The sequence below is a fragment of the Pyxicephalus adspersus genome, chromosome 4 (genome assembly GCF_032062135.1).
Source record: "Pyxicephalus adspersus chromosome 4, UCB_Pads_2.0, whole genome shotgun sequence".
Lineage (NCBI taxonomy): Eukaryota > Metazoa > Chordata > Amphibia > Anura > Pyxicephalidae > Pyxicephalus > Pyxicephalus adspersus.
In genome coordinates, this window is record NC_092861.1 from 85406283 (window position 1) to 85419422 (window position 13140).

At 38.3% G+C, this 13140-nt stretch overlaps 1 protein-coding gene across 2 annotated transcripts in view; it reads left to right on the forward strand.

Annotated features, from left to right (window-relative positions):
- NKAIN2 (sodium/potassium transporting ATPase interacting 2) overlaps nt 1–13140 on the forward strand; it is a 412538-nt gene that overhangs the window by 364068 nt on the left and 35330 nt on the right. For both annotated transcript variants that reach the window (XM_072408848.1, XM_072408849.1), the window contains exon 5: nt 7354–7414. In XM_072408848.1, coding sequence (XP_072264949.1) covers nt 7354–7414 — 61 coding nt within the window. The remainder of the gene's footprint in view (nt 1–7353; nt 7415–13140) is intronic.

Genomic DNA, 13140 nt, shown 5'->3' on the forward strand with positions numbered 1-13140 from the left:
ATTGTTATTTTTGTGCTGTGAATGTAAAAGGTTTCAATCGTTACAAGAAAAACAAGTGGGAGTACCCTGATTTGGAATCAGCAAGATGACCTGTGTGGCATGGTGCTGATGTTCCAATACCAGTGTTCAGTACATTCCCTGATATTCCTGTATCCAACATGGAGGATATACAGGGTTTGGAGTGTAATCCAGGAGTTAGCAGTGGATGTGAATGTGAAGGAAGTGTTTCATCAAACCAGAAGTTCTCCCAAGAAGAGCTCAATGATGTAATATGTCACCTAAGTCAGTCAAAACAACCATCTGAACTTTTAGCATCCAGGCTAAAAGAAAAGAACTGTCTGAGACCGGAAGTTAAAATAACGGTTTATAGGACAAGAGAGGTGACACTCCTACCATTTTTCAGTGAAGATGGAGACTTTGTGTACCGTTGTAACATCCCTGGACTACTAGCCCATATGTGAGTACCAGAATACCGAGCAGAAGACTGGGGGCTTTTCATACACAGTTCCAATCGAAGTTTGAAATCTGTTTTACTGCATAATGGCAACTGTTATGCATCATTTCTTATTGGTCACTTAAGGAAGAATATGAAAATATCAAAATGGTCTCACAAAAGCTTTGCTATCATGAACACCAATGGTTCATATGTGTTGATTTAAAAGCGGTGAACTTCTTACTTGGACAGCAAAGTGGATACACAAAGTACCCGTGTTTCATCTGCTTCAAGGATAGTGGGGTAAAGCAGGATCACCGGGAAAAAGTGACATGGCCTCCAAGGGAAAACATGAGCAAACATCATTAACGAGCCAATGCTTCACAAAGAAAAAATCATTCTCCCTCTACTACACACAAAGTTGGGATTAATTAAGCAATCTGTTAGAGCTTTGAACAAGGACGGTGATTGCTTCAAATACATTTGGAGATTCTTCCCTGGATTGAGTACTGAAAAATTAGGAATCTTTGATGGTCCCCAGATTCAAAAAAATATAAATGATTCAAATTTATTCAAAATGATTCAAGTTACATGACTGATACTGAAGCTTCTGCCTGGAACAGCTATGTCATGGTTGTCAAGAACTTCTTGGGTAACCATAAAGCACAAAATTATAAAGAACTGGTACAAAACTTGCTCCTAAACTTGAAAATATTGGGTGCTACTATGAGCATAAAGCTACACTATCTCCATAGCCATTTGCAAAAATGTCCGGAAAATCTTGGCAATTTTTACTGGCAAAAGTTTCTGGCAAAAACTACTGCTGGAGCCTTCAACGTGATTGTCCTGATATCAGCATAAAATGAAATCATACATATGGAGTTTTTCAATGACTTCTTTGTGATTAGTTCTGTAAATATACTGAATATAGAATATATTGACATTAAGTATTTTAAAACTTTAATTTTGTATACTTAGGCATATCTAGTAGAATTTTGCTTAATTTTCATGTTTCATTAGTTTTCAATGAGGTTATTATTGAGGTCATTATTTCAAAAACTAGAGCCAATCTAGCAAAACCAATACAATATTTGGAATCTGTTCATCAAACATAACCTAAAATGAGTTTAATCTGTTTGGCAAGAAAATGTTTGTTGACGGGTGTAAAAATTTATTTAACTAGATGTATGCTAAATGATAGCTAGCATTAATCAGTCAACTTCCTCTCAATTCGGGACCCACTGTGACCTGTGACTATTAGGTGTACACTTAAGTGGATGTAGTATTAGATGTGGGGTCTTACAAGACTGGAGTTCTTAAGTCAAGTGGTAGGGAGGAACCACGGGGAATGGAGCTGCTAGGTCATTCTGGAAAGAAAAATGAAAGAAGACGACTGCCCAACCCGGCCTGACTTTAGTTAGGGTACTTTGTAGGGTGGGTCTAATGTAAGATTTGTCATAGTAGCTTGGGGAATTAGGGAGTCTTTCAGACTCTAGAGAATGAAAACTAATAATAGCAATAAATAGTATAAAGGCTGACTGTGCTTTGGGGGAGAATTAGGAGGAATACTGATGTAGGGCTGGATTATTGTAAACAAACACAATTCGCACAAGCAAAAGCCTGCAGAACTAAAAGATTAAGAGTGCTGCAAATTACATGGGGCCACTAATCTTCTCTACCTGGTAATTTTCTAATCTACCTAGGTTGATTGCCCTATCTTTTTTTTGTATTAATTCTTAAGTAAAGTATGGATATATATTTATTTTATAATTACATAATATATAGTCCCCAGATAGTACTGTATACATTGTAACTCTCTGCACTCTCCTCTTGACGATCATCTCTCTGCTGTCTAACAAATATTCATGTTTTTTTCCCTTTTAAAAAATAACACACAATGGATGTTTTTTATTTACATTAATCCTATTGCCATTTTATCTTTGGCCTATATTCAAGTGTGCTCTTATGTAAGTAGTTATTGGTATATGATGAGATATAAAAAGCAGGTCTTATACAGTGGAGGTGCTATTCTGATTTTTAGATGGATTCTTGTTATAATATATAGTCATAAATTATGAGAAAAAAGTGTATACTCTTTTAATTCTAAGGTTTTGCATATTCTGGCATAACAATAAATCATCTGGTCCTTAGCAGTTCTTAGAATGAGGTAATACAACCTCAAATGAACAGCAACACATGACATAGCAGTCTTGGGTTATATACTCTTGGCTTTAATACTGTTTTTGGCTTGGGTGCTCTTGCTGGGAATATCAGTTCATAGTTTTGCATTTCTAAAATAGGTCTGCAGGATAATAGATAGATAGATGCTGTTGGATAATTTAATATTGGATGAGGAATGACTAGTACTTGGAGTAACTCTATCCTAGTTTGAGAAAAGCAAATTTGGATGATGTGATATAGTTTTGGGCTTGTGGTGAGAAATGATGAAAACTATTGTCTCAAACAATAGTAGAGAGTAAACTCTCACCCTATTGATGTTTAGTATGTTTTCCCTTATTTAGGAGGACACTAATTAATCACTTTAATTCTTTGAGGTAGACACAGAAAGCTTTTTCTTTGGTTAGTGCTATTTCTGTATTGGATAGGTTTCCTGCATGTAATATGGGAATTTACCATGAATTTTTGCATTCGGGAAGTTGTTTTGTAGTTTGTATGCAATCAGCATTACACACAAAAAATAAATGCATTAAATAAGTCCTGTTATTAAAGCTGTTTTTAAAGCGGCTAAATTTGGGCTGTGTTTCTCCACCCTAAAGGCTGTTGTCAGGAGCTGATTGCAGTCAAATTAAACATGTTGCAAGGACTTGTTAAACTGATAATGTTGTTTTGTAGCAATTATGTGGTAGTATTGCTCAATTTATATGCTATCACAAGATGCGGCTGGACCTATGGCTAAAAAAGTCCACATGAGTCCCCCAAAAGCTTTAGTGTACAAGGACTGCTGTAACAAACTGACAAGAGTGTAACAGCAGCACAATACTGTAGTAAGTATAATAAAATGTTTACACTATGTTGTTTTTTTCTCATTTTTGAGCTCTTTAAAGAGTAACCAAACCCAATGTATAGTCACCTGTTTCTGTTCTGTCTCAGGTGTTGCCTTTTGTTTTTTTTTTCTCTTATTCATCTAGTCTTCAGCTACTGAGTCGGGATATTCATTCAGTTCTTACACCCGCAGGTGAAGCCGGGATGTGCTGGGTATCCCAGCAACTTATACTGAGCTTTACATTTTGACATTGTGCTGTGCATTTTTGATTTTGACAGATGGGATAGCGAACAGGCAGGCAAGTATGTTTTTTGTAAAACTCTGCCTGATTCCACATTTGAAAAGCAGATCATTAGTTCCATTATATTTTTTTATACATTCACATTTTTAACTGTTTAACTCAAACAATTACCAGTATCCCAGACTCCATGGCATCATGGTGACTCTTAGACACAGGGTGATTAGATAATGTAATTATGTTCTTGGACAATCAGCCCCAGCTTTGACACATTGGGCCTCATTTATTAAAGCTCTTCAAGACTGGAGAGAATACACTTTCATCAGTGAAGCTGGGTGAATGAATTTCCTAAAAGCCATTAGCTACTTGTTAGCAAATGTTTTCAATTCTGTACCAGATCCATTCAGGGTTTTTTCGATTACCAAGCTTCACTGATGAAAGTGTACTCTCTCCAGCTATGGAGAGCTTTAATAAATCAGGGCCATTATATGACATCATGGTTCTTTGAATAACGTGATTGATTTACCCTGGGGGCTACCGAAAACAGAGTATATTCCTAACATTCAAGTATCTTATAGGATAAATATCTTTAGAAGTACAAAACAGATTCTACTGCATGTGACTAACTACTGATAGTACTACTAGTTGATTATAGCTAATAATAAGTATGCAGGTTTCAAAAACACAACAATCCAAAATGGTCCACGTGTTTCAATTATAGCTACCTATTCAAAGAGCATTTACCAATCCCCTATTTAGTATACATACTGAGCAACAGCCCCCAAAACAGAAAGCCCACAGTTTAGGGGGCTTAGACATTCCATATTTGTTTTGAGTCTTTTGAAAGTTTGTAATTTTTATCATTTTTGGGCAGTCACTAATGTAAATGTATCCTTTTACCAACATTGTTTGTCTTCTTTACCCATGTGTCTTTTCAATGCTCTGTACATCACTTTTTCACACACATTTGTAATATTTGTTCAAGGAATATTTATTAAAAGTAGGCAAAGCTAGCTTCCTGGAACAGCAGTCCCCCGTTTCCATTTGCAAAGTAATGAACTTCCCAATAGTGGATAGAGAAGATACATGCTAGTATATGCAAAGAGAGGATCAAAAGTAATGCTCCATTATTTGCAATGCATTTGTTATGTGGTAAATATATTAAAACTGCAGATTCTCCATAGGAATTAAAAGACAAAACACCAGTGAAATCAATGATTTGTCATGTTAAAATGGCAACAATTTTTGAATTTTGCAAAAACCTTCCCCAGCATCACTTTGAATTACCTTTAAGATATCTTTCAACTCTACTTTACCCATCTTCTGTGTTCAAAAAATTGGTAACTTCAGTTTATATTTTGCCATTTTAGCTTTACCAAAAGAAATATAGGGTATTCACTTAGCAAGGTAAATTATCACCTTACAAGCATATGATCACTTAGGTTAGTGTATTACGAGAAGCAGAATATATATTTTTTTCATTTCATAGGCTTGACTATTTGCTGTATAAACCTGAACAAAACAATTACTTAACTGCAATGATTATTCACTATATTGAGTAAAAAGCCTAAACTACTTTAGTAAATCAACCTAATATGTAGCGTTTCTCACTTTGCAAAATGTAGACCAGCAATAGTCACCAACCTTTCTCAACATGTTCATAAAAAGAAATGATTAAAATCAGGCACTATAGCTTCATGCTTTTGGGATATGTATAATGATGCAGGTGTTTAGGCAGGCATGAACTGAGCATCTGTTGAGAGACTGTTGAGAACTTAATCTATAAGAAGCACATGTGGTTCTGAAGCCATTCGTCAGAGACCTTCAGTTCAGGCATGAAACATTACTGTTAAGGCCATAAACAAATTCAAAGTGCCTAAATGTAACATTTAACTAATGAACTAAATAATGTAATGGTGTTAGAGACACCACTGTGTACACAAACAGTGCCACATTGATTTATATAAAATGTTTCCCCCCCCCCCAAAAAAAAAAAATCACATTTCTAAGCTTTTAAGGTGAAACCTGCTACTAGTCCATTCTGTTGGTCTTATAATGATTGTTTTATTAGGAAAAGTGGACAAGGACAGTAGCCAAAATGCCAAAAAAACAGCAATGGGGGTTCAAACTTTTTAAATAAAATAGAAACCGCCTCCACCAATATTAATATTTTTACAGAAAGCTAATTTTCATTAGATTAGATGGCTAAATATGTCTGTTTTAAATCATCAAAACTTATGAGCAGGCAATAAAAAAGTATATATATGCACTGGAATCAGCATACAAATCACACTCGTATATAATATATATATATATATATATATATATATATATATATATATATATATATATATATATATATATATATATTTATATATTAATATCAGTGTGTATATTTCTTCTAACCATGTATTTCTTCCAACCAAGTATATTTCTTCCAAACATGTCAGGTCCTCTTTTTCTTTGCCTACTGTCCATATTCACTTTTATTGGGTAAAGGTGTAATGGTGACAGTGAAGGCTCTTGTGATGGCTGTTGTAATGGGCCCAGGGTGTCATGTCATATAGCCCACAAATAATATGGGGAGGGAGGTGTCATGGTGACCACATTTATAATGAGGGGAGGGGAGGGTTATATGGTGGCCACACTCCTATGGGATTGGGGTTATGATGGCTGTGCTGCCTTGGGAAGGTCATGGTAGCTGGATTGTTATAAAAGGACATGGGGGTCACCATGGAGGGTTGTAGGTCTCTATAAAGTATAACTGGGGGGAAGCATGACTTGTTGAGGTTATTTAGCCAGGTAATATCACACACACATGAAATGTAAAGAGTGCCTTCATTGTGTTTCTATCTGTCCCTGGCATAAGAGCTCACATTCACGTGTTTGGAGCTGTCGGGCTGAAGCCATCAGGCAGAGAAGGTATGAGCAGAGCAGAGACTCACTGCTGCCTTCATTCCCTGCTCACTGCAGCACAAATGTACATGATCAATGTACATTTGTACATAGTATAAACATACTATGCACATTGATCATGTACACATGTGCTACAGTGTGATCCATGTATGAAGGCAGCAGTGAGTGACAGGTAGCAGACACTGACAAAGTTTTTTTAGCAGCCCTTTTTTACTTATTAAAAAGCGTGAACCGGCCCCCTGTTTAAAAAGTTTGAGGACCCCTGCTCTAATTGGTTGAGGATTGTGATAGCCTGTATATACTTCTTCATAGATACTCTACATTTTAAATGATAATACTCATGTCACCGCACCAGTGACAAAGTAAAAACAAAAGATATTCTTAGCTCATGGGAGCATGTGTATAAATGGACCGAGACCGTAAAATGAGGACGGAAACAGTAGTGTGTAACATAAATGACAGTAATATTCAAAGATGGTGCCGTATTCAAAAAAGATGTGGGGAAAAAAGGAATTTTTTGAAAACAAAAAAAAGAATAGGAATACTAGCATTAAATTTAAGCATATTGTATTACTTTAAATGGGGTCCTAATGTTTTCTTGTATAGCAGAGCTTTTATTCTACCTTAAGGCTTACATAAACCAGACTATTATCATAAAAGAATTGTTATTATGCTTTGCTATTTGCTACCAAATGCAGCAATAGCAGTTGTAAATGATGTATAGCTAACCTTATAGCCTTACATATATCTGTTTTATTTCAGCTCGCTGGTTTCATCTATGCCTGTTATGTCTTGAAATGTATTTCTGAAGAAGAGGACAGTTGTAAGTATTCATACTTGCGACATAATATTACACTGACCATTAACTTTCGTGACATGCTGAGAGCAAAAATTTAAAAAGTGCTCGAATTTCTTTTTAATACAAAGGATTTGTATAAAAGCATTAGACTGAGAAGAATCAATGACATTGCCAAGTTGATATATAATACGTTCTATATGTAGAATATCAGAGGGTGTAATAATTTATAAAGTAATTGCAATTGGCACAAAGATTCTATCTTGAAATTGGGTTTCTGACTTTGTGCACTGTAGTAAAACATTTTTGTCATTGTGATTTGGAGCCTAATTATCTAAATAAGTAAGTTGGTGACCCTTGCCTAGAGGAAACTAAAGTAAGTGCACGTTAATGAAAAAAAAACGTTAAGTCTATTTACTTAAGAATTGGAAGAAAGTTGAACTTATCCCCAGATAGTTATACTTTGATCTATGGTGCGTTACATTGGAAGGTGTTTCTTGGGAATAAAATGTAACACTAGAGCTCCACAAAATCTACTGATCACTTTAGAATAAACTAAATGTTTGCTTACAATAATCTTTACAGTTGTTGCTGTTTTACCTTTGCCCCTTAAAGTGAAACATATTACCAAGATGCAAATATAGTTTGGAAATTTTCCAAAGGTATATATGTCTAAATGTATGGGTGTAGTCAGGGCTGGATTTCTGCAGTGCCAAAACAAGCCATGGCCCAGGGCCATTATCATACATGCAATATATGTATTATACATGCATTTAATGTATTTTAGGTAGGTTGTTTACCTGTTAAAGCCCCATTGTGTAGACTTTCACAAGCCCCAAAACTGCTGCTAAGTGCTGCCTTCTTGGGATGTCAGTAGCCCCAGCAGACTCAAAGTTGTCATTTAACTGACATTCCATAATATTGCCCTATTACTTTCCTTAGGGCTGATACACAACATATTATGTAGGGCGGTAAGGGGAGGGAAAAGGGAGCTTGGCCAGCATACACAAGGAAGCATAGAAAAGGAGAGCGCTATGAATTGCAAAAGGGGCTGTGCTAGGACACATTAAGTCACATTGCAATAAAAGATAGTTTAAAAAAAGGAAAAGATACAAAAACAAATTGCAGGTAGGCAACCCTTTTATGAAAAGTAAAAATTGTATTATTTTTTTTTTTTTTTATGAAGCCCTAATATCGTAGTATGTAACTGTGCAAATATCAGGTCTTTGCGAGTTTCATGTTATTGGAGTTACGGGCCGCCATGAAGTTTTTGTTTCTCCAGGGAAAGTCAGCAAAGGACATTCACACTGAGATGTCACAAACCCTGGGAGAGAAGTGTTCTTCCTACAGCACTGTTAAAACCTGGATATCTCCTTTCAAGGCGGCATTTCACCGTGGAAGATGAGCCCCGCAGTGGGTGCCCCCCAACCTCAACTGACCTGGCAACCTGCGATGCTGTCCATGAGCTGATTATTAAGGACCGGCGAATATCCGCAAAAAAGATAGCCCAGATACTTGACATCTCACGGGAGCGTGTTGGGTTTGTTATCACCACTATCCTAGACATGCAAGCTTTCAGCAGTATTCTGTTGGTGGACTGCCTACCTCAGGGCTCTAGTATAACCGGACAGTATTATGCTAACCTCCGTGGAAACGAACACCGTGGAAAGTTGACCAAAGGCTTCCCTTTCTTGCAGGACAATACTCCTGCGCACACGTCCAATGTTGTGTCTGCCAAATTGAACACCCTGGGTTTCCAATTGGTCCACCATCCCCCCTACTCACCTGACCTGGCCCCTTCGGACTAATATCTGTTCCCAAACTTGAAGAAACACCTGAAAGGGCAATGTTTTGAGGACATTTCTGACGTCAAAGATGCTGCTGAGAGCTGGTTTGTGGCCCAAACAAAGGACTTTTATTTGAACAGTTCAGAAAAGTTGCAACTACACTGTACGGAGTGCATCAGTCTCAGGGGGGAATATGTTTAATAAATGTGTTATTTCATAACTCTGGCTCTCTTCTTTCTGGGCAAAGCCAGAAACTTCTCAGCACCCCCTCGTACTTATCATAATGCTAAAAAATTCATTTAACTACTACAACATTTTCTTAGCAGAATTAGTTACAACAAGTCTAACTTTATCATAAATGTACCGTGTCTGACACAATAACACATTATGTAATGTCTTTCTTTAAACTTAGTCCAGAGAGTGTTCTTATTTCCCTGCATGACTTCTTCACGATAGGGGTGAAAAGGTAGTAGCTGATAACTCAATAGTTACTTTAATTCTAAACAACACATCTCTTGACAAGAAACCTTCTGGTGGCTTGCTGTAACAGTAAGAACACTTTAGGTAACTTCAGTATACGGAGGTGAAGGTCTAATTTCACCATTTATTCCCACTATCCCCTAGTACAATTAAAAGTAATGAAAGTTTCCTCTACTTACCTGTGTTAATAAGATCCTGCTGAGACAAATTTACTTTCAGTGGACACTGGGGATCAGAATGAGTAATTAGATTTTAAAGCTCTTCTTTTCATCTTCTTTTCAGTTGAGAAATTAAGAGATTTTTCACAGTAGCCATTATGCCTTTCTTTAGTGTAACAAAATAGCAAAAAAACAGTTAAAGCAACCTTCCCACCTCCATGTTTCATTTTTTCCAAATCATTTTTATTAGTTTTTTCATTTTACAAAAAGAAAACAAACATAAGAACAACAATCAACAGGGGGGGGGGAGCGGGAGGGGGGACACTGTAAGCTTGAAATTTTAAGGATATCACATCATCAGTACATGAAAACCAGTAGCATAACATTTATGTACTAATTGGATTCGCAGAAAATGTAATGTTCGTAATATACCACGTGGAATGTTGGAACTCATTAAGAATCAGGGAGCTCTCTGTGTTTGAAAATGTATGTAACATAAATTTGTACCACTGTTGCCAGAAACAAGTTATGCGGTCATCCCCCTGAATCTGGGCGTCCAGCATCTCTGTATAAAATAAAGTTCTCAAGGAGGTGATGACTTGCTCCAATGTGGGAGGCAGTGGTTGAATCCAGTTGCGCAAGATCATTCTTCTTGCTGCCAATAGGCAGACATTAGTCCAGCGTTGTACAGAACGGGACATATCGTTCTGGGGTGTACCCTCCCAGGTACCAAACAGGAGGAGAGAAGGGGAGTGGGGGATAAGGTATCCAGTTACCTGAGAAATGAATTGAATAATCTGCTGCCAAAACTGCTCAATACGTTGACAAAACCATAGACGATGGGATAGAGAAGCATTAGCAGCATCGCACTTGGGACACTGGAAATGCCATTGAGTGGGCCGCGCACCTGACAGTGCCGGCCTGAACACCCTATAGGCCCTATGCAACAACATGAATTGTGACTCTCTCCACACCTCATTTACAATAGATTTTCTGACTGTCAAATAGCCCTGCAGCTCTGCATCCACAATCTCCGGGTCAGGGAAGTCCCTTTGCCAGCTTTTTACATTGGAAACTGATAAAGATTTAGTAAAAAAGGGCAGTAGATACGTATGTATGTTAGATATGTTTGGCGGGGATAATGACAACAATCTATCAAAACTATTAGGACAAAGAGGGTCTACATATTGATGAGCCATAGATCTGAGGTATGACAAGGCCTGAGTATAATACAAAGGATGTATCGCCCATCCTGGAATATTATATTTGTTTTGCAACGCCCGCAATGGCAGTTTAGACATATCTTCTCCAAAAAGATCCCTGAAAGTGACCAGACCCCTCTCCTTCCATATTTTAAATGGTGCATATTCCTGTGCCTGGGGAAACGATGGATTGCCACATATGGGGAGATACTGAGATAGGTGGAATGGAAGTTTAAGTTTTTGCCTAATCACCTTCCAGGTAACCACTGTATCCCTGATTATGGAGTTATGTCTCAAAAAAGGTGGAAGCATGGCCAGTTTGCAATGTAATAGGGCGCGCAGGTCCCAGGGATGAGACAAGGCCTCTTCAAGGGATAAGTTGGAGTGGCGAGATGTTCCCCCAAGCCAGTCTACAACACGTCTGGCCACACAGGCCAGATTATACAGTCTGACGTTGGGGAAACCCACCCCTCCCTCCGTCCTAGGTAGGTACAGTTTCACGAGTGAGATTCTGGGGCGTCTGCCCGCCCAAATAAATGTAGTAAAAGCCTTGTTCAGAGTGTTAATGTCAGTATGGGTAAGTAAAAGAGGCAAAGTCTGCATGGGGTACAATAATTTAGAGAAGGACATCATTTTTACCAAGTGGCAGCGGCCCAAAAAAGATAGTGGCAGATTTTCCCACATCTTCAATTCCCTCTGTATTTTAGACAACAGAGGAGGATAATTCAGTGAGTACAGTGAGGAAGGCGAACGGCCAATACGCAAACCTAGATACAATATGGAATGGGATGCCACCTTAAATGGAACCTCTGCCTTCCATCGCTCAGCAACTGCCCTAGAGCTAGCCAGAGAAAGAATCTCACTTTTTGTAAAGTTTATTTTGAGACCAGAGAAACTTTCATAGGTATTGAATATTGTTTTAATAATGTTACTATCCTTTCCGGGAGCAGAGGTGAAAATCAAAATGTCATCCGCAAAAAAGGCAGTTCGCAACTCACAATCACACACCTGAATACCATGCAGGGAGGGAGTGGTATCTAAATATCTGACCAGCGGTTCCAGTGCAAGATTAAATAAAAGGGGAGAGAGAGGGCAGCCTTGCCTAGTTCCCCTATACAAGGTGAGGGGGCCTGACAAAAACCCAGGCGTGAGAATATTAGCTGTAGGGGATTCATACATCGCTGCCAGTAATCTCAGGAAAGAGCCTCCAAGCCCAATATGGCGGAGTACCTTAAAAAGCCATGTGATATTTACTGTGTCAAAAGCCTTATGCGCATCTATTGCGATTATGGCCAAATCAGGATCAGGTTGTCGCTGTTTTGCGATTTCCAAAGCTGCCAAAACTTTCCTGATGTTCGTCACCGCAGATCTACCCTGTACAAATCCAACCTGTGAAGGGGAGATAATAAAAGGCAGCAAACTGGCTAGTCTATCAGCCAGAATTTTGGATAAAATTTTTGCATCCATGTTTATCAAGGAAATGGGGCGATAAGATTCTGGTTCACATGGATCTTTGTCCTTTTTCAACAGAAGCTTTATATAGGCTTCTTGACCGGATTGAAAGTAGATGCCTCCTTCCCATAAGGAGGAGTACATGGCATGCAGATCATCAGCCAACTCCTCTCCGAGAAATTTGTAAAATTCGGCCGTATAACCATCAGGGCCAGGAGCTTTACCATTTTTCAGGTGTGTGATAGCCAGCGTAACTTGTTCTTTGGTAATTGGGGCGTTAAGCTGCTCCAGGTCAACCTGCTGCAATCGAGGCATATTAACCAACGATAAAAACGCAGACGCAGCTGAATCATCTGTATCAGGGAGTGAGTACAATTCCTGAAAATAATGCGCCAGGCAGCTGTTAATCTCCTTGGGCGATGTAACCATAGTGCCCTCAGGTGACCTCAATTTCGGTATATGTGTGGGTTTATACCTCGCCCGCACTAGATTTGCTAGCATTTTGCCCGATTTATTGCCAAATTTATGAAAGTCTAAAGACCTGTATTTCGATTTCAATTGCTCATATTGGTAGAGCCTTAAGTCAAAATTATGCTTGGAGTCCCGCCATACCTGTTTAGTACTGGGGGAGGGATGATCAGTAAGCGCTTGTTGCGCATCTCTAAGGTTCCGCT